Consider the following 22,727-nt stretch of genomic DNA (forward strand, 5'->3'; position numbering starts at 1 on the left):
GCTGAATTCAAATCTACAAACTGCCATGGTGAAATATACACTTCTTGGAATACAAGTTCAGTTCTCTTGACTGCTGGTTGCACATCATAACCATGGCACTACAATCCTCAGTAAAGTAAATTAGATGGGCCAGGGGATGGTTAGGACCTACATAATCTAGGTATGATAAAAAACAGGAGAGTTTTCATAGCTGAAAGGAAAATTGTGCATTGTGAATATTTTTGGACATTCATTTTTTAGGGAAATCTGGTCAACTCTAGTGAAGGTGCTGTTGATAAACGTAATACAAACCCAGACAGAAGTTCTTGGACTTTCACTTATTTAAAGTCCTTCTGCCCATTAGTAAATCAGCTTTTTGAGGTCTGTGCTGTATTTCATTTGCCTACTGAAGAAAGAGTTAAACTGTTTGAGGGCAGCCTGTCTATAAAACATTATTTGAAACCATTAGTTTGTTAACAATCATGCACTAGGGTCAACCTCAGGCTAAATTTTATCATTGTTTCCCTCATAAATATAAGATTTATCCTCTAATATAGAACACGGTCTCAAGCACATGATAAAGTACCTTCTATATTAGTGTATCCAGTAGTACACATCCCAAAGACTGGAGCTTCAACACTGATGCACAATATATAGAAATAATTTCACCCCTGAAAGTGATAACCAAAAACATACAAACATATGGGCTATTCAGCCCATTGAGCTTACTCTGCCAGTCAGTTAAATGATAGGTAATCTGTACCTCAATTCCATTGACTTGCTTCAGCTATATAATTCCTCACCTAACAAAAATCAATTGATCAATTTAAATTCTTTTGAACATGTTACCAGTCTTCTTTCAAGTCCACTTCTTCTATGCACAGACCTTCAAAGGGATTTTCTAATGAAGCCATGACACAGTGAAGAGAAGTTGGTTTAAAATCATAATCCTTTTTTTGTGCAGAATATTATTTTTTTCCACAAGGAATGAATCTAATGTAAAAGTGCAAGCATCGTGTTCTTCCCTTCGAATGAGTCATTCACTCTGCTGAAATTCACGGAATACAATTTCCTGTTTAATCATTTGTTTAATAGCTACTGTATATGGTTTATATTATACATAAGTTAAACCAGTGGATCAAAGTCTTGAAACAGAGGAGGATTCTGCTTCAAGACAAAACCCAACTTCAATTACTATCTTCGGGGGAGGAAGAGTCAGAACAAAGAGTGCTAAGGAAATGCAGAGAGTAAGATTGGAGTTGGAAATTTTAATTTCACTGAGATAAAGACATGAATATGAAAAAAATCTTCTGGTCAGATATAATTAAACAACACCATATTTTCATTTTTTAATACGTCAGAACCACTCTTCCCTCTGTGTAATTCCCTTCATGTATGCTCACTAATGAGGATGCCAGCCCTAATTATTTTGCAGAATATATTGAGAGGTCACTTCTGCTGTCTGTTTTCCCCAACTCTACCTGTGCTTCTGCTTCTCTGAACTGCACATAGGTCGTTTAGGGGGAGGCACTGACACAGTGGTATTGTCAGTGGATTCGTAATCCAGAGACCCAGGATAATATTCTGGGGACCTGGGTTTGAATCCCACTATGGCAGATGATGAAATTTGAATTTCATGAAAATAAAATCTGGGATTAAAAGTCTAAAGATGACCATGAAACCATTGTTGATTGTTGTAAAAATCCATCTTCTTCAAGAATGTCCTTTGGGGAAGGAAATCTGTTTTCCTTACCTGGTCTGGCCTACATGTGACCCCAGATCCACAGCAATGTGCTTGACTCTTGATTGTCCTCAGGGATGGACAATAAATGCTGGCATCCCATGAACGAATAAAAACAAAATTACTTTCCTTGATGTTTTAATAGACAGTTTTCATTCATCATGCCATCTCTTAATCTGGAAAAAAGAACAACAGACAGCAGTGCAATTCTGGTACAAAAAGCACAGTAAAAAACATAAACAAACATGAATGGCATATTACAATGAAGGGTCACTGAATTAACCCCAATTATAATTTTTAATGTGCTTTAGTAAAATCATCATTCAAATAAACACTAATGTAGCCTCTATATGAATGCGGTATGGAAAGCATAATTGTACTTTATATTGTTTTGGGGTAAATTGGAATAGAAATTATAAAGCAAAATGACAGTGGTGCTTGTAAATGAAATTCAGAATTGCCACTGCATTGGGTCTTGTACAAAGTAAAAGCACTAATCAACTCATTTTCAACCCTACTGTTATTAAGTCTGTGTCTCCCTAACTATACAATCATTTGCCATTTATGCAACCAATGAATTACATAAAATCAGCTATTGGTTATGTCCTACTGATTTCTGACAGTTTGACCCAGATTTTGCTAATAACTTAGAATTTTAAAAGACCTTTCCTTCTTATGCAAGATCTGTAATTATAGGTTTCAATAATTGGATATTTAATATGTTCTAAGGAAAAGACGCTCCATCTTATTGGTTTATGAAATTAGAATTTGTTGTAAATTCACCATTTCATAAATGCATTTAAAATGCACCCGAATAACAACAATTTTGGAATGAACTGCAATAAATACTGGACCGTGGCGTTTTAAGGATTAATCCAATGTTCATAAACAGCAATGCTTCATTCAATCCGTAGTGTGTATTTGATGTTCGACATGTGAATTATGTGCTGGAACACTGTCACTTTCTTTCAGTTTAACTTCTGAAAGGGCTGTTTGCCTTTCAAGATCCAAATCTCTTTTCATTTGTGTAATTTGAAAAAATGATTACTAAGATAACATATGTCGAGAACTCAACATTTATCAATTTGTAGCACTTCAAAATAAACAATTAAATGTAGTTTTGTTAGATTTCCGATCTTGGTGCATCATGTTGACTGTTTAAAATCATTTGTTATTTATTTTTAAACTTTACAGGCACTACATGTTTTGAACAAACATGTTTCCTCGCCATCAAGCGTGCTGATCCAGAGTAATAACATTTGATCTGCACACGAAATATTTTGTACTTTTGGTTGTAACTAGCTGAGAACATCTTATTACAACCGGAAGTTATCACCATCAATATATTTAAAACTCGATGCTCAAACTTATGTACCGAATTCAGAGTCACTAAAATAACAAATATTCTTAAACTCAACGTCCGAGCGTCCGCGTGTTTTAACTGCTCTCGCTCAATTTATCTGCGCTCAGAAATGATGCAAAAATTTTACAACTTGCTCTTTAATCCAACATATACTTAGTCAGCACAAAAGTCACTTCAGTAGCAAAATGTGTGACGATATAAGGCATGTATTCCAATGAGTCACAGGTATATTTTCAATCCACAAAATCTAAAATATTGTGGATTTCTCAATTCTTCCCCCCCCCCCCCTTTTCTAATATAGATTCCACATTACAATAGTGTCGACACCTCACCGGTGTCTCATTGGATTTAAAGCGCCTTGGAATGTCTCGGGTTATGAAAGGTGCTATATAAATGCAGGTTTTTTTTCGCAGTGAATCAGATAGACCTAGTTCCTTTTACATGTCGAAGAAAACACATGACAAGATGCTTAAAACCCCAAATTCTTAAAGCTATGATGAGGAGACAATGTGAATAGAATGTGAATCGACTGCTTCCAGATTGAAAGGCGCAATTCAGTGATTTTTCTGAAATGGTACATGGATATATGTATATTAAAATGGTACACTAGCAAAGGCTCTGGTGAGTTATGTTAGCAAATTCTTGCTAATTCAATTCCTTCCATGATGAGGTGATTGAGAAATTGTTTTTGCACAGACCGACCGCGCATATAAAAATCCAGACCTTGGAACTTTTCTTTGCTACCCTCATGTGTGCAAAAATGCAGGCAGTCTCGTGGGATCCGACACAAATATTTTGTGAAGTGAAATCAAATCAAAAGCAGCTAATGGAAAATATTATCGTGCAGTAACTGGTGTGAAAGCCACTCTGGTTCAAAATTTGCAAAATTCTATGAGAAAGTAATTGCCAGATGAAACAGAAGTTGGCACAGTCTGCTCAAGTAATCTTGTTAATTCTTTCAGTGCTATTGATGATTATGATGAAGAAATATATATAACAAAATTAAATTGTGATGCTTTTAACATCTGTTTTTTTTTGCCTTGAGAGGAACTCAATCAACCTTTTTTTAATCTTTAAATGAGAAATTCTTCCAAATGAATAGTCGTGACAGAGTGGGTTCACATAGTACCAGGTAGAACTGTGATACCCAGCCAAGAGAGGGAGAAAGATAATGGCTTGCACTTTCCATTTCAATTTCAGTTCTCCCATTTGGCCGAAGACTGGCATTGGCTCAGGTCTTGGGGATACTTGCTTGTCACCAGCCTCTCTTTAACAGACTCCGTTGTGGGGGCAATCTAGTAATGACAATGCAAATAGTATATGTCTCAAAAATAATTCTGCCTTATAAAAAGGACCCGACCAATAACCAACTTTAACAGTCGTAATAAAGGGATAGCTGATAAAGAGACATAAAAATTAAATACATAGACAAAAGAGTAAGGACAGTGGAAAACTGAAATTAAAATAGAAAAGTGCTGAAAAGATAGATGATCTGTGGAGAGAGGGAGACAGAGTTAACAGAGACAGAGATAACCTTGCGGCTCAGTATTTCAAACATCTGGAATGCTACAAACGCTCGGCAAGTTAGGCAGCAGCGTAGGAGAAATAAACAGAGTTAACATTTCAGGTCGCTGACTAACTCTGCCGAGTGTTTCCCGACAAAAGGAGGCTGTAACCTTTTCGAAATAAAATGCCTCCATTAGCCTGAGTTACTTCAATGAGGTGCTCTGGAAACCAGAACAGTTCGAGTTGCCACTTCCGTCGTCGATTGTCACTGTTTAGCCCGTTATCTTCAACAACCTAACTCCTGCAAAATAAATGACATACTTTCACAACTTGTATGTCAAAAATTGGAGAAATTAGCTGAAATGACTTGTGCTATATTGCATGAGCTATATTTGTAAAAATCCACATCTGTCAGGTTTCCTCTGCAGAAATGCGGCACTCGTTACAGTTAACCCTATATTTTTGAACATAGCTGGTTACTAAAAGACATACAATTGGTTAAAATAGCAACAAATACAACCCCTAACCTGGAAGATGTTGGCATTGAAATTTAAAGACATCCTCCTACCTCTAGAGACTAGTTTATTTGCGATAATTAATCAATAGAAGCTTACTGCTATTTTAAAAATATATTTCACTAAGGGAGAAAGACCGATGAAATTCCACCTGTCAATAATCTTAAGGAGATAAAATGCCATGAATTTAAAAAGAAGTCACGTTTCCTATTGATGTACCCACGGTAACTTGGGACCATATAATGGGACTAGAGGAATGTTGCCCCAACGTGTGGCGAATGCCAACGTGTATCACCTGGCAGGACTTCCCAGCAGGGGGAGCCCTTTTGTGGATCCCTTGTGGGGGTACATTCTGGGCAAGAGGTCTCTTCATAGTGTGACCACAATATTGTGTCTTTTATCTTTCCATGGAATGTCTGCCGGCGAATAGCTTTATCCTGGAGCTAAAGAGCTGTGGAAAATTGTGAAACAATTTTTTTTTGTCCAGAGCACAAGTAGTCCTCAGTGATGTCACCATCCCCAGAATTACATTGCACAGCCCATCCCCGGGTGGCGAATAAAATGCAATGTTTCAATTGCATTTTGTTGGATTTTTCCAACAGCGTAAGTCTCCAGAAAAACTCGGCGGCGGAGGGCGATTCTTTGGAGCTAGAGTTTACAATAAGTAACTTGCCTTTAAAGAGAAAGAACAAAATCTGTTAGCATTTGTTTGCATCCAGCTCTCCCAGGAGCTAACTTGCCGCACACCTCTCCTAGTCAAAGACTTGCCCAAGGGCTCCAGGCTACGATTGACTAAGTTGAAATCCCACTATGACTTTAATGGGAACTTTGCCATGTCAATTTCTGGAAGGCGCGCTGCAAACATTTGCCTCCGATCCTTTAATCCCCCTCCTTCGTATGACTGAGGCAGAGTGAGTGTCCTCACTCATCGGGGATTAAACGGCGCAACTCCAGGAGTACCGAGGGCCACAGCAAGAAATTAACACGATTAGCAACTGATACCATGGTGGCTTGAAAGTGAAACCATCAGCAAGGTAACCTTGACAAATACAACTCAGATGAGAAAGAGAGAGAGAACACTGAGACACCCCAAACCCGCCCCTATCAAAATCGTAGCATTATTTTGTCATGATCCTATGAAAAATTGAATTCGTGATTTTAAGATTTATATGAATTGTCAAAACTGCAGCAATCGCGCAGTGAAAACGACCAGAAGGCAAACAAAAAACACACACACAAAAGAATTTCTTAAATCTGCAATATTTCGCTTGACAAATCAGACTTGTCCAATTCGCAAATCATTCAATCCGCTATCTGTTAATCACCCTCTGATTATATGGTCTAATAGAAATATTTTAGTGTTTGTCCTTTCAGGCTTCTTTTGTGTGTATTTTTTTTCTCTCTGCAGATGTCGACAGCATTACCAAATGCATGCTTTCAATCGTTGGGGAAATCCTTGTCAATATTGCAATGCCTGCTGAATTAAACTATCCCAGGCTGTTATATTTAAACACAAACCAGACCCCGGTCGGTCTGATACAGGCGGGACACCAGCACAATCAATTCCTAACGGAATTCGAGCGCCACATAACACCAGACTGAAAAAAGGAATTTTCCCCATCAAGCACCCACCTCTTCAGATATTTAAATAACAAATGATGATCGAGCCGTACAGTTGGTCCCTCTTATTTTGCACACACTTGTATAAAACAATTAGATTAAAAAACGCGCCGTGAACCAAAATGCTGTACAAATCCAGACTTGCATAAATTAGGGATCGCTGCATCAGCACTGATGGTATAAGGAGCACAAGTAGGACTGACAATCATTTGCATACATCACAGCATTGTCCACATGGATAATCTTGATTTGAGGGCATTTTGTTTCCCAATGCTGTGCCCTGGTTATGTGCAAATTAATGTACCAATCGCCCCCACGTACACGATCAGTACTCAGTAAAACTTTTGGTCCATTCCTGCCCGGGAGATATTTCCCATTATTCTGTATAATAAAAGGGGGTGGGTGAGGGTTTCCCTATGCGGCCAAAGCAGGAATAACTCACAGTCTGCGAAACGTTTGCATTAGCAGTGTGTGCATTTGACTGTGCACTGCCTAGTGTGGCACCTACTGTTTATTTTCTCTCACTCGGTTAGAGTAAATTCACGCGCGAATCACACAAAGCCCTGTCTCCAAAGAGAAGCTGAAAAATACAGTAATTATCACTCCTAACATCCACACGTTGTACAATGGCCTGCCTTTGGTCTCAGGGCTAGATTGGAAATCTCGCTTTACCACCCAGTAATCCGGTCAGGCGGGGTATCCCGTCAGTAAAACAGAAAGCTTTTGTTTTAATTGAAGCATCGGTACATATTGACGAGTGCCGTTACTGGATTACACAAGAGGAAATCTTTACAATAATGATATTAGTGATTACAGTTTATCCATCCCTTCTGAATACAGGCGATGTAATTACTTTGAACAAAAAAAAGCTCTCGTCCTCCAGGCTCTTCTGAATCTTTCAGTCAAATACATCGAATAAAGTTTGTATTAAACGGGCTGCCGCCTGCAAGAATTAATTCCTATTGTGCATTTGAGATTTAGCAACACCGCTGCCGGAGCCGCTGTTGCTTTCTCTGCTTTTCTTTGGCTTCTCTATGGCGCGTTTTCTAAAGCATTTTGGGCGTTCAGTCGCTGCACAGTTTCACCCCCCAAAAATAAAACATTTCACATCGCAACTGAGCCACCTTGGTCCCGAAAGAGAATCGAATAGACCGGGGACGGGAATTCGCTGACCATTTCAGCTTGATAGGGCGGGTGGGGAGTTGCGAAGCTTTACAAATGCTTAGATCCGCTCACGTTAAACGAGAAACGCGACGGGGGGAAAACAACACATTTTCTGCTGAGTGGATTTTGCAGCGTTGGAAGGGGGAAAGTGCCGTGACAGTGTAACTCGGTAATTCACTACAGGCCAGCATTGTCTGAAGTAAAATGCTCCACAACTGACGAAAAAAAATTAAAGACACGTGTGAGATACACAACCTAATGTGCAAAGCAACGCGAATCACAATGTTATTTACTAAAACTAAACACACACAAACCATATAGGAAACATGACTTCAGCTGGGGGCGGGAGAGGAGGGGGGGGGGGGGAGTGGAAACCATTCTCATTTGTCCACCTTTGACTAAAAGGCAGAATGAGCGTGAATGTCACATTTAACACCAGACCCTGAAATGAGTGGTGACTCAAAATATCTGGTATACAGCTGTATTTGGAGGGGGTCCACTTCAGCAGCGAGTGGAACAGATGCGAATCTTATAATAAACTCTAATTTCGACATTGTGGCTGTGCACACAGTGCGTGGCCCCTGTATTTACCAACACGCTCCAAACATTGCCACAGTAACTACTCTCCCCCACCTGCATATCTGTAAAGCAAAAGTTGTTGTCAAAATAGCAACAACAAAAATAGAAGTTCTGATAAATTTAGAAGAACGCATGAACCTATCAGACCCTTTCTTCCGGGTATGGGGACACAACTGCAAACTGCAAACACAACATAGTTTTAATAACAAATTTATTTGAACAGATTTGATTTCTTTGTACACCAAAATGAAATTCTTGTCACCAAATCACAAACTTAAATCGTGTTACAATCAAATCTGACATCAAATATATAATTTATTAAACAACAAACATTTTTTTACTGTTTTCTTTAACGCGTGATTCTGTCTTTGAAAAACATAATACAAAATCCGAAGAAAATAAATTACTGTTCGCAGCCTCCATAAGTAATCCAAATATAATCGTTGAAAAAGAAACATTTAAAGAAAATATCTTATATTTCGGACCAGCACCTGATCCGTCTTCTTTTTAAATTTAAAAAGTTTTTTTTATTATTTTTCCCTCCCTCACCTCTTAAAAAATTGGCAGGTTTTTTTTTGAGTGCTCGCTCTAAACTCCACTGAAATGGGCGCCGATGAGAATAAAAAGGTCTGGATGGATCCAGAGGCAAATACTTGTGTGAGGAAAAAAATATTTGCCTGATTTCTATCCCTATACCAGCGGTTTACGGCAGTGTTAATGGGTTGCTTTTTTTTTTGCAATTGAGACGCCCAAAAAATTATCTTTACATAAAAATTAGTGCAACTGAGGTCGAAAGCCTTTCAAAAGATTTCTCCCACCGTTGCGGACGAGTTGGGTCATTTGGACATTAGCTGCCAAACATTTCGATTAAACGGCTGACACACACACATATATATATATACTTTTTTTTCCTCCAATATATCTTGATTCTGTTGTTAAACTGTCTTCCGGGAGCCTAAGACCGTTTGTGTGCATTTCCTGCAGACCAGTTCAATAGACAATAATACTGCAGGCTTTGATGGCAGATTCTCCTGCTGAAAACCAGTTATTAAAATAAAGGTTGTGGGGAGGGAGGGAAGGAAGGAAGGGGGTAATAATGCCGTCCATAGCAACAGATTCACCTGATATAGCCGAGTTCACCAAGGCGCTGATGGGTGTTAGGCACACAGTCGGACTGAAATCCTTGTCTGAACAAAACAACTAACCACACTTGTGGCAAAACAATGTCCTCGATTATGTCTTCTTCACCACAGACGTGGGCAATGTCAACATGACTGCTAACTGTACATAGTTTAGGAATTTCGCCTGCTCGCAGACTTTGTGTCTTTTTTATTTTGATATACAAATTTCTCTTCTCTGACCCCCCTCCCCCTCCCCTTTGCCCTCATTGTGACAGTCAAATATATAATTTAAGGGGGGAGGGAGGGAGGGGGAGGGATGAAGCGCATCCCATTCCTTTGCTGAGTCCCAAGTTCCAGCGAGTCGCAGCAGTGCCCATTTGGTGAGGGCTCCCGGTTAAAGGTCGTGGTGTGTCGGTGTCTCTGGGTCAACGCTATGAGAAAACCCTTCGTCTGCTTGGTGCAGGCCGGGGGGAGTCATTCGTTTCTCCTTTTGCCGCCTGTTACAAAACCAGACCCGCACAACTTCTTTTTCTAACTGCAAACTGTCGGCTAGGCTGGAGATCTCCTGGGCTGCAGGTTTGGGGCACTTGAGGAAATGGGTCTCTAAAGCCCCTTTGACACTCACCTCTATGGACGTGCGCTTCTTCCTCTTCCTGCCCTGCGCAGCGATCTTGTCGATGCTGGTCGGGCTGCCCGTGGTGGAGTCCGCCTCTTCCAGCCACTTATTGAGCAAGGGCTTGAGCTTGCACATGTTCTTGAAGCTGAGCTGCAGCGCCTCGAACCTGCAGATGGTGGTCTGCGAGAAGACATTCCCGTACAAGGTACCCAGCGCCAGCCCCACGTCGGCCTGGGTGAAACCCAGCTTGATCCGCCGCTGCTTGAACTGCTTGGCGAACTGCTCCAGCTCGTCCGAGGTGGGGGTCTCCTCGTCCGAGTGGTCGTGACAGTGGTGGTGGTGGTGATGGTGATGCGGGTGGCCCAGTTCTCCGTGCTCGCCGCTGTCCCTCAGCCCCGCCGCCGGGTGCATGCCCCCCTGGCCCACGCCGCTGCTCGGAGGGGGTGGAGGGGGCGGCGGGGGTCCCACATGGTGCTCCAGCATGCCGTTGACCGTGAAGGCGGCCTGCGAGTAGATATTGAGGGGCTGCCCGCCCGCCGGCGAGCCGTGAGTGTTTCCGCTCCCGCCGCCGCCGCCTCCTCCGCTCCCGCCGCCGCCGCCGCCGCCCCAGGCGTGCGGGGAATGGTGCGCGATGTGGGCCGAGCGGTGGTGGAGGCTGGCCCCGCTGTGCAGCTCCTCCCGGGCCGGCTTCACGTCCTGCTGGCTCAGGGGGCTGGCCGCCAGCGCCGTGGACCAGGGGCTGCCCTCGGGTAGAGCCGTCACCCACTGATGGGAGAGGGGATGCCCATTGCTGGGGAGTCCCTGCAGGTAATCACTCTGGATGAGTTTCTGGTGAGTCCGAAAGCTGGCACCCGCTTGCTGCATGCTGGACGCCTCGCCGTGGACGATGGAGTTGGAAGTGAGGATCCCACTGCTCGGCATGTAGAGATTGGAAGCGGCCGTGGCCATGGCTCTGGCGAGTCCCTCAGTAATAATAAGCTGCCTCCGGGAAATAAGCTCCAGTCTTTGACAACAAAGCTTAGGTAAAGGGGGTCACCAGGGGAGCTCAGTGATTGGCAGCCTCCTGGACCAATGGCAGGGCACGCCGGGGTTAGCAACAGGCCAAAGACTGCGGCGTCATGACGTTTTTGACCAATCAGGATGTTGGAGGTGGAGCCATTTCCAAATGTGCCTGTTATGTCTGGGGCTCTTTCCCCTCTCTCCTTCCTCCCTCTCTCCCTCTGCCCCTCTCCCTTCCTCTCCCTCTCTCCCTACCTCCCTCTCTCTCTACCTCCCTCTCTCCCTCTGCCCCTCTCCCTTCCTCTCCCTCTCTCCCTACCTCCCTCTCTCTCTCCCTACCTCTTATTCCTCCCTCTCCCTTCTCTCTCTCTGCCCCTCTCCCTTCCTCTCCCTACCTCTCTCTCCCCTACCTCTCTCTCTCTCCCTATCTCTACTCCTCTCTCTCCCCCTCTCTCACTATGTCTCTCTCCCTCTGCCTCTCTCTACCTCTCTCCCTCTTTCTATACCTCTCAACTTCTCTCTCTCCCTCTGCCCCTCTCTAGATGCCCCTCTTCCTCCCTCTACCTCTCTCTCCCCCTCTCCCTTTCTCTCCCCCTCTCCCTCTCTCTCCCTCCCTCCTTCTCTCTGTTGTGTGTGTTTTAAACTCCAAACCCCGACTGTCGACCCAATGAGGAAGTCAAAGGAAGCGCCGCAGCCCATTGGATACCCCATGCTGGGTAACTGACAGCTCACATCTTTACTGAGGGTTAACTCTTGGTGGAGCAAGAGACACCCCAATTTGTCCTTTTCAATCTGGCAAAGTTCAGATCAGAACTTTAGTTCGAAATCCGGGGGAACTCCCGAGCTCGCCCTCAACCCCGGTTCTTAGAGAAAATCTTAAAAAAAACTCGGTGCAAACTTCAGTAGAAAAGTTCTTTAAGATCAAAGAATCTACCACTTTGCACCGTCTTCGAGGCGTCTAGAACGATTCAGCAGCAAGTAACGTGGATGGTTACTTCATGTGCCTCAATCTCACTGAGCTGGAGTTAAAAACGAATGTTTACTTTCCATAGTCAGGTCAGCTGGGATTTGATCGAAGTTGAACATTGTGGCTGTTGGATAACTTTTTTTTTGCATGGAGAGGGGGCTTATTAAATTATTCTTATTTTGTTCGATTAGCAAAATGATCAGGGCACAAAATGCTTATTAAAAATGTAAATCGTGTGCATATATGTGTGCCGTGCTCCGTCAAATATACCAGCACTGGACCCTGGGCTAACTCCCTTCATAACAAAGCCTTGGGAAATTATTTATACCAGGAAGTCTTTTCAAAGGATGGGGACTTTTTGCAAGCAGCGCGCTGCGAGCCAGAAATTAGGATGGCGGGAGCAGCCAACTCGTTCGCTGGGTTCCCGTATTCCGATAGGAAACCCGATAGGAAATGATGGGGGCATTTTATAGGCATTTAGAGATGTCGGGCACGCGGAATAATTACATTTGACATCGGTATAAGGGCTCCGGAGTCCAGCTATTGGTTTGAAATTCCATTAAATACAACGAGAGATCCGAGGTTAAGATTGATTTAAATTTGCATACATTTTCATATATTTAGGGCAAAATAAAGGAACGCCGGCAGAAGCTCTAAGCCATTGCCGACGACACTTTCTGTAAATTCGGCTGAGCTGAAATTTGGAAGGATCAGCGGCGGGTGAGAGGTGAGTATTTTCCAGTTCATTGTCTAGCTTGCAATACTTCACTAGGCAAGCTTTCACATGTGTATTTTCTTTAATTTAACTGTTTTAAGAGGCGCAGTTCTGCCATACATTCGCAACGTTTAGTGATCACGGGAAATTTGATTTTTTGGGGGGGGGGGGCGGTGTAGTTCGTTTCGCAACCTTTTCGCTTTAACGTTGAGAACTCTCAAAGTGCTTGGCGAATTGATTTGCGGTGTTTACCCAGTGGTGGCCGTGGCCGGTGAGAATGGCTTGCGTTAGACGGACGGGGAAGGGGGACAATGCACTGGGTTCAGAATCAGAAACCGGTCCTTTCCAATGCCAGAGACCCAGCAGATCCAGTAGTGCAACTGAATGTGTTTCTGCCCCCGAATGAAGCGAACCTCTCTCGCCTCACGCCTTGCAAAGAGGAGGCAGATCCTCTCTGCATCCGGGGGCGCTGATCCAGCTCCAAGTCATGTTCCAGTGCCCTTGTTAAAAGTTTCTCTCTCTCTCTCTTTCTTGTTGTCGTCTTGGGTTGGAGAGACCCAGACTGCAGACTGGTTCCGCTATCATTCTCAAGGTCAAGAGGGAAATTGGGGTGGGGGTGGGGAGTGGGGGGTGGGGGGGGGGGGGGGGGGAGGAGGGGGGCATCACTCTGTGGCTCCACTCTTTCTGAACCCACATAACTTTCTGAAGTCTCCGAAGTCCGAGAGTTATCCAACTTTAGTGAGCCCGTCCAATCAATGTTAAACAATAGCGGGACTAAACCGGCTTCAGAAAAAAAACGGTCAGTAAAACATTGTGGAAAGCACTTTTAATTTGAGAAACAGTCAAATATCTGACCTTTGATCGCTGTAATTTTAATTTCTAACGGCACTTCCTCAAATGCGGCGCAGAAAGGTTGAGAAGAATCTGACCGGTTGCCGAAGCTGGATTTACGGGTTGTTTTAGTTCGATTTGTCACGTTATCTGTGCTGGGATTTTTTCCCTCTATCTTTTTCCTCCCCCCTTGCAAAAAAAGTGATGGTGGAATCCCCTCTTGGCTCTTTCATGTTAGACTAACAGGCGCTAACTTCCCAAGTGTAACAGATGCGGCTCTCAGACGCTCTTTTATGCTGATTTCCTTATTCATAGACACATTTTTGTGCCGATGATCTTCGTTACCATAGAGAGAGAAATAAAAGAGAGAACAGTGGTCACATTATGCCATATATCCACAGAGCAGAATAAAAAGAGGACAATTCAAACGAGTAGACTGGCCGGACATGGGAGAGGGACCGAGCTACACAAGAGTGTACTGGCTCACTGTTCAACACAATATATAATAACATATATAATTGTATATCAAATCAATATTTCCGATTGAGAGTTGAACGATTCAATCTGTAAGAAAAGGATTTGTTTTGTGCCCCGGATTTGTGAATGGTTCTTGGTTAGATTTCCAGTCCCTCTCAATGGGGTAAACCAGCATAAAACCCCGAGTACAAACTGTCAATCAGTGTCAGGACCTTTTAGCTCCAACTTCACCTGCCTCTGTGAGCACTTCTGTTACAAAAACTATATTGTGTCCCGCCAGATCCTGTTGAAATCCATACGGCTTATTTTTTTTAGAAGCGAGGGGGCTCCTGTGGTCTCTCCGCCAACACCAATGTGGTTTCGTTTTTTTAAATGGAATTCCTTAGCAATAGTGATTACTCGCTGGTTAATCCGATGCTCACCCATTGGAAACGGGCAGCCGATCGGAGGCGCGAAATGACATTTCCCAGCCCCGTTAAGAAAGCGTTTGCTATAAATTCAACCCGTCCAGTGAAATGCCTCAGGAGATAAGGGGATAGCGGGAGGGAGAGGGAGAGAGACAAGCATATCCGAATTTACCAAGCTATTCGATTATGAGCCGAGCATAACACGATGAGGTTTGTTTTTATTAGTAGTTTATTTTGTGTTCGGGTTGTCTATTGAAACTTTGATTCTCTCGCCCCCTCACCCTGCCTGGGAGATAATGCGGATAAGACCATCAGGTACAGTTCTGTTTACATTTCCTTAGCAACTTCATAAAACACCAAAAGCTCTCCTCCTGATTGGCAGTGTACTGCTGCTGGAACTTAAGAAAATCGGACAATAGTGTTGTCTTCCTTTGTAAAAAAAAAAGTCCCATTGCAATTCTGCCCTGTCAAACACCCTACATAAGATATGCGCTGGCAACCTTAATTCTGAATGTCTGAGTGGTTTCAATGCCTGAAAGTGTCTGATCTGAAAACACAGGAGGGTTGACTTTGGCAATGTAGAAATATTGAGAGTAATGCGTCAGTTTATTCTGAAATTTCTTTAAAAAACGGCGCAGTATTGGTGGAGTAAATGGAAAGTTCAACTAAAGCGCTGTTGGCCTTATATTTCACTGATGTTCTTGGTAGATTCCCATGAAATACTCATTGTTTGCCAATGCTTTCGGTGAGGTTAGAGAAAGGGCGTGGCGGGTACCACAGTCAGATACATTTATACAATGTATGTGTCTGATTCACTAACAGTGGGTGACATTGCTGTGTGCGGGCTAAATCCAGGGAGCGGGTTCCCCATGCAGCAATAAACTAACTAATGCTTCTGATTTCTCTGGGTTTAGAAACCTATTCTCTTTTTTTATTAAAAAAAGCTCCTTTTGATAGATTTACTAACCCCTGGACAGTCTCCGAGCTCCCTCACATCGCCTCGAATAACCAGACTGAGTAAATATGAGTTGTCAGTGTAATGTGTTGTCAGAAGGGTGTTTGTTTTAATTAAATCAGTTCCACATCTCTGAGGGTTGAAATGGGTGTTAGACAAAGATTTGCAGCTTGTCCACACTTGCCTCTTTGAGACTCGGGCCTCTCATTCTGGACCCCGAGAACGTGTGGAATGCATGTGTGTGGCGATGTCTGCATGTCGTGTGTGTAGTGGAACAAGAATATCAATCTTCTCTCCGCGATGTGGTAGGAATGATAGGGCGCTGACAAGCGGATCCCACTGATAGGAAGCAGGACACAGTCCCTTCCTGAAACTCTGGAAGCTAAAGACACAATTGCACATCGTGGCGGGAGACGAGAAATATCGCAAATAAGAAGTGATGCACCGACAGGGTAGATAGAACTGATGACATATTGGAACAGCCTCGATACCAAACCTGCAAAGATACTCGCGCGACATATTTTAATCGAATACGCATTTATGTACTTGTCGCATAGACGAAGTGTCCTCCCGAAATTGTCCAGAATGTAAACACATTGCAGGAAAGTCTCGGGCATTTATTGCTTATTCGCCCCGAACATTGGCTCAGCCGATCCGGACACACGGTGCGGGTAACCCTCTCCTTGTCAGTATTGTTTAATTGCAATCGTTTTATTTTTAATTCAAGCAACCCACTTGCATATAAATCACCAAGCGAAGAGTAAACGTGTAATCGATTTCATAAAGCTACGAGTGTTGTGGGTACTATTTGAAGTGATACTTAAAATTTTTTAGATATATTTGGGTGCTTTAGGGTAAGCCTGCCCGCCGTCTACATTCCACACAGGCGCTGAGTGCTGAGAGTGCATGTCGTTCGGGGAGAGGGGTTGTGAATGAAATCATTTGGAAGTGAATAAGGCTTTGTGCGGAGAGGTGTGTCCAGGGGAACTGCTCCAACAAGCTTTCAGGGACCACCGAGAATGAGAGGTGGCGAATTGGCGCTGCCATGGAAGGGGGGTGGGGAGATCGCAGGGCGTATGGGATACAGACAGGGGCTAAATGAATGTTAAACGGACACTGACAGGGCTGACATGAATCTTCGAGGGAGTCGAAAGAGGAGGGTTATCCTCGAGGTTGTTTACAAATACAGATAGTAACAGCAGCCCAGGAGAAAGGAACAGTCCTGGAGAAACGGGACTCCGAGTCTTTTCATATCAATCGGAGTGAGGTGGGCACGATTACACGTGATGGTCTGTAACCCTACCCCCCAACATAAAATAGGACCTGAAACCTTTTCTGAAGCGAATAATAATGATTTTTCGGATAGATGACACTCAGCTCCAAGCTTGCATTCTTGTATGAATTCATTACGAATGAATCGCACGCACGCACAGCAAATGCTTTACATTTCTTTGAGAAAACAAACACAGACACTGCCGAGAAAGGAATTAGACATTATTTGGGTATTAATGTGATGTTTACTTTGTAGAACCCACGCTCTTGACAGATTTGGCAATCCCCCTCCCTTAAAAAAAAATACAAATAATGTCGGTGTCCCTTCCCCCGGCGGGGATTGTGACAAGGTTCAGACTGTTGGTGATGCTGTGAATTGTGGCCATTCCTCAGCCAGCGGGGAGCCAGCCTGTTTCTGGGTAAAATATCGGGGTGTCTTTAAACTTTCAGTATCACTGGAGGGAAAGATGTAAAATCCAATTGCAACTCTCTCCAGCCCGTACATGATATTTGGAAAGAAATCCCTGGGTATCACTGAACACTGAACAAATCCCTGGAACATGAGAGAATATTCTAAACGATTGCTCAATAACACATTTCCTTGTATTCTTACGTTTAACCATTTTGAGTCTACATCGTCTAGCAGCAGAGTTTATTGAGTTTGTTCTGGTTTTTTTTGTCTCGAAGTAAATAAGCAGGTCATGGGATTGAAAAAAAAATATTGGGGTGATTTCCCGTTTGGCTTTATCCGTCTGTGATGGTTTTATGCTTAAGATTTGCCCCATTTTAACCTCCCGTACACAAACAGCTCTCTCCCTTTGAAACAGACACCACTCCCGTTTACACGAAAGTGATGGATTTCTCACTCTTTGGGATCTTTTTTAATTGGGAAAAGATCTCCCCCGCAGGCCGGAAAGTTTCCGAAGGAAGTTCAGCGGAGATGGGGGCGGGGTGCGGGGGAGTGGGGGCGCTGTGGGGGGAACTGATACTGATAAATGTTAGTCATGTTCTGTAAATTCTCAGATCGACCTATGCTGGCTGCTTTCCGTTGCCTCACAGCAATATATCTTCAGGTCACTGAATCGATCAAGTCTCCAAAATATTTCCTCAAAGCAGCTCGTTATCAGCCACAATGCCAGCCAGAAACTATCCCCGATTTGACTTCATTGGGATTGGAGTCGATTATTAATAATCACAATCCTTAATTAAAATAAATCCACGTCATGTGGTAAGAAAATGATTTCTGTTTGGATTAATATTCCTTCATGGCAGAAGTACATTTTCACCAAAAGTCATCGAATTGTCTTAACAATAGCTGACTTGATGTATCAATCCTCAACTATTTACATTGCTCAATCTAAATATCACAAAACCTACAGGAATATTGCACCCTCATATCAGTCACTTCATTGTGAACTGGACCAGGTGATTTTTCTAAAGTCAATTTTATTTGCAACTTTATCTTAGTCTAGGGAATGAATCGATGCGATCAAAAAAAGGGCAGGTTAGTCTCTCGATGGAACAGTTAGGGACAGATGTCAAAACCGACACACCGTTTCTTTCCCGTTGTGTTTTGGTGATAGACATATGCAGTGCTCGTTACTATCAAAGCATCTTAAATACATCTTGTAGCCCTGTCCTAATCTTTATTTAATATTATTTCAAAACCCTTCCCCCAGAAACCACATTGAACACCCCCATCCCAACCCCTCCCGTGTACGGGCTCATTGTGACATTGACAGCACGTGTGAGCTGTGGACTAAAGTCTCTTTAAAATGTGACACCATGAGCCCAGTAGCATCTGTGCGGCGACATTACCGCGGATGACTAGGGTTCGAATCCTAACTGCGACCTAGGAGCACAATCCAGCCCGAATGCTTATCCCGGCGATTCTCACTCAATCCGGGTTGTTCTGGGCCTGAAAAACAGAACGTTGTTTTATTCATTTGTTATTTAAAAAAACATCCGACTCTCCAGGAAACGGTCTTTGAAACATCTGGCACCCTGGTTTAAAATCCGAGGGTTATTAATGCCGAATGAAGGAAGACGCTTAAATAAAACAAGTACTTTCTTTTAGAGGGGGTGGTCTATGAAAAATAAAAGCCCACTTGTATGCCCACGTATTCCTGTGTGAAAGTTCTATTTCAATGCGAAAGGAGGAATGCGAGTGGGATTGACCTTTCGTGGCGAATTACAAGATTGACCAGACTTGAAAAAAAACTTCCCCAACTGTACTTCAGTAAAAAGAACGATTTGATTTGTCCAGTCACGCAATCAGGAATCATACCTCATTACGGTTAATATGTTCAATTATATGTTACTCACGATGTCAACATATATTAATAGGATAATATGATAATTTTGGTATATATCAGCTGTATTAGTATATTTGCTTTTATTTTTATTTATATAACGTCTCTCGTTTACCGTCCAAAGTGATTTGGACCGCGTCTTAAATAAAATAAGTCTACACAATGTTGGGGTTGGAAGTAGCTATAAATCCGCAGAAGGTCGATTCGCAACCGCAAGCAGCTTAACGTTTTGAGTGTGGGCCACTGGTCAGAACTCAGGAAGGACCACGGCCCAAAATATTGAATCTGCCCCTTTTTAACTGGACTGGAGTTCACTGTGCATTTCCACTGGAATCTGATTTATTTCAATGAGCATTGTTGCTTTACCTCAGAACAACATTCACACATCTCCTCACATAAAGTCTTCCTTGCAAAGTGTTAGTCTCAATGTTTGCAGCAGATACACGGGAACGGTCTGCTTCTGATATCAACAGGGCAGGATGAGAGAGGGAACTTGCCAGTCAGTCATTCAGATATTTTTGCAGAATGATGAGGGAACATTCCTGATGGACAACCTGTCCTCCGTTACTAATACATTTACCGAGTTCATATTTGACTTTAGTGAACGTCAACATGATAGAATCGTGCTATCATATTAGCTACCTTTGTTGAATACTTCCTGAGCAAGCGTTCGGAGTGACCTAATGTGCCTCAGATCCAATTAGGAATGATAGAAGTTAAATATAAACTTGTCTATCTTAAATAGCTGGGGAGGAGCGATCGCCTTTCGTGGTTGAAGAATAGATTGGAGAGTATCTAAAAACGTAAACGCATGATGTTTGTAGAAAGCTTTCAATGTACATTACCTGGTTTTGTTTAAATTAATTTCCAATAAGGAATGTGGAATCCTCTCTCGGACTAAGGGAAGAACAATCTCGTTCGATGCCTTTTCCAATTCACTTCGAACGTGTCCCCCTCCCCCGTGTTTTATAATACGCAAAGCAGCCCGCAAAGTTAATAATTTGAGAATCGTACACAATAAAACACGCGACAACATCGAATGTCTGGAGAGAAAAAAACGAATAATGCAATATTCAGCTCGTGATGTGGTGCCCTGTCAACCAATCCTTCAAGAAAGTCGAAGAATAACATTATGTGCATTAATGGGTGCCATTCAAAGATTTCAGCTACGTGCTCCTTTACGATTTGTTAAACAATGTAGATGTTACAGATAGCCAGCAATACCGCATTATAACATCAATACACTAACACTGTATGCCTTGTTTCTTGATGTTTAGGTTGAATTAATAGACCGGTATTTTATTCATTATAGAAATAACAAAAACCTGGCTTAAAATTCGACATAGTTTAGAAAGGTCTAAAGGAATGTCTGAAATTACCCTGTTTGTGCTCTGTCTGCTGTGACTAGGGCTTTCTGTCTCACCTGCTAACTACAGCACAGTCCAAGTGATGTGCGTCGCACATTTGGGTCAGATCACTGTAGATGAAAGATGCTGAACGCTTGGGATGGTGATATAATGGCAACCTAAATTGTTCAACACGATATATTTCGCATGTAATGATCCACAGAGTAATGCAAAAGACACCAGGTATTGTATATCACTGTCTCAACACTCAACAGTGCTTCACACGTTGGCTGTCTCGTTCAATTAGGACACAGACAGGTTTGCTTTGGAAATAATCCGTCTATCACTGTCCTATTTTCCTAGCTTTGCGTTTTCCTGTTATCCAACTGCATTTTTTTCTCTCTCTCCCTAATATGATGAGGAATGAATACATATTTAGGTAACTCCGGATGATTCACTGCATCACAATAAGAATTACAGGGGACCTGGTTCACATCAGTCCTCTCTGTCATAGCCTCATCCGTTTGCACTGTGCTTCTTAATGATCAGGCAGGACTGGGATGAACAGGGACGAGCTGGGCACTATCAAAATGCATTCGAAAAGAAAGTCAAAATACGTCGTTACGCACAGAGCAATTCTTCCCCTCCAGGGAGTCAAAAGGGTTTTCTTTAAGTTAGTATTTGTAATCCCTCATTATGACATCTCGAGCAGTGAAGGGTATGCAGTGTGCAGCAGTACAGTAAGAAAGGGTAGTCTAAACCTAAAGGACACACTGAATCATCGGTAATGACAATGAGAGATCATTGCTTGTTTAACCAGAATCTGTCCTACTAATGGCCAGGGGAGGCCAGTATTTCCTTTTTCGTTCAGCAGGAGTCAGTAAATGGGAATGTTTGGGTTTGTAAGTTCAGGGCAGATGCCAGGATGTGAGAGGGTGATTTCGTAGAGTGACTCGAGAGAAACTGGAGTCAGCTGCGGCAAGAAACACCGATCTCCCGTTCTGTTAATATAAGGAGCAACCCTGCGACACATCATATAAATGAAAGGGGGGAATTATAAGAAACAGAGCCACCAGCACCATGTCCATTTTTCTCCTTCACTCCAGTTTTTAATTGAAACTAGAACCATTCATCCAGGCACCAGGTCTAAGCTTGTGCTGATCACATTTACTCTGGCAATCCCCATTTGTCTCTGTGAGGAGCGAAGTTACTTTGTCCCTTCATCTGTTAACTAATGGTGTTTGTTTTCGCCAAGTGTCTCCTTATACTTTGCGAAGCGAAAGTGGATATAATCGTGTTGTCTATCTCGTTTTCTTAACCCATTCAAGCAAAGCAATTAATTTTTCTGGGGTGCTCTTTTTAGTCACTGTCTCACAATTGTTTTATAATGAAAATGAGAAGTATATATTCACAGTAACTTTTCATTTAACCCTTTCACGTGAACATTTATTCTTCACTGTACTGCTGCTGGTTTGGTGTTTGACAATGAAGTTTACCATCGGCTGAAGGTCCTTTACCAATACTGTTGGCCTGTGTGAGGTTACATTAGGTCAAATGTTTAAATCCTAATGCATTTCAATGAAAAAAATAATGCGGCCTTAACTTAATCTTACTTGAGCTCAATGTGAGATTTATTTGAATAATATTTTGTATATTGTGACAGTATCTGTTGCATTCTGAACAATCTTTGAATTCGTCTTTGAATAATTTCGAAGGTCAGTTTTAAGTTGAAGTTCGGTACCTTTTATGTGGTGATGCATACTAAAATTATTCTCGCTGAAGTTCCCAATTTAAACTCATTGAATGTTGATGATGATGAATATTACTTTCAAACCAACACATGACAACAAAAACGATTTGAATAATGGGTCAGCTTTGAACAGGTTTGTTTTGTGAATACTTAGCTCTTAATGAAGTTACAGTGACATAATTGTATGAAATAATACAATTCTTTTGGAAAAAATCCTTTGATTTCACTTTTATAATTTGGCAAATACTCACTAATGTACAGATGATAACTAAATGAATGCAGTACAATAAACAGGCAGCCTTGTAGGCAACACTAGTTGGGCCAAGAGCGAAGTAAGGATATTCCTTTTTAGTGTTCGAGGAAGCTGTTATATCACAAACCAAATTATGTTATATTAATGCATAGAAATTCCATAACATCCTTTATTCGAGATCCATGGTTATACGAGTTGAACAAAGGCTATTCTATTTTTCCCCCAATCATGTCACTGAA

General features: G+C 42.4%; 1 protein-coding gene across 1 annotated transcript; it reads right to left on the reverse strand.

The window, feature by feature from the left end:
• Positions 1-9,982: 9,982 nt before the first annotated feature.
• On the reverse strand, positions 9,983-11,152 carry LOC144492345 (POU domain, class 3, transcription factor 4-like). The gene has a single exon (XM_078210341.1). It carries the CDS (start codon positions 11,150-11,152, stop codon positions 9,983-9,985), a length of 1,170 nt encoding a protein of 389 aa, XP_078066467.1.
• Positions 11,153-22,727: the final 11,575 nt, after the last annotated feature.

Source organism: Mustelus asterias, chromosome 4 (genome assembly GCF_964213995.1).
Source record: "Mustelus asterias chromosome 4, sMusAst1.hap1.1, whole genome shotgun sequence".
Classification (NCBI taxonomy): Eukaryota; Metazoa; Chordata; class Chondrichthyes; order Carcharhiniformes; family Triakidae; genus Mustelus; species Mustelus asterias.

What these genes read in the sequence shown, in the direction of transcription:
- LOC144492345 (XM_078210341.1), bottom strand. Translation starts at nt 11,152, where the DNA reads ATGGCCACGGCCGCTTCCAATCTCTACATGCCGAGCAGTGGGATCCTC.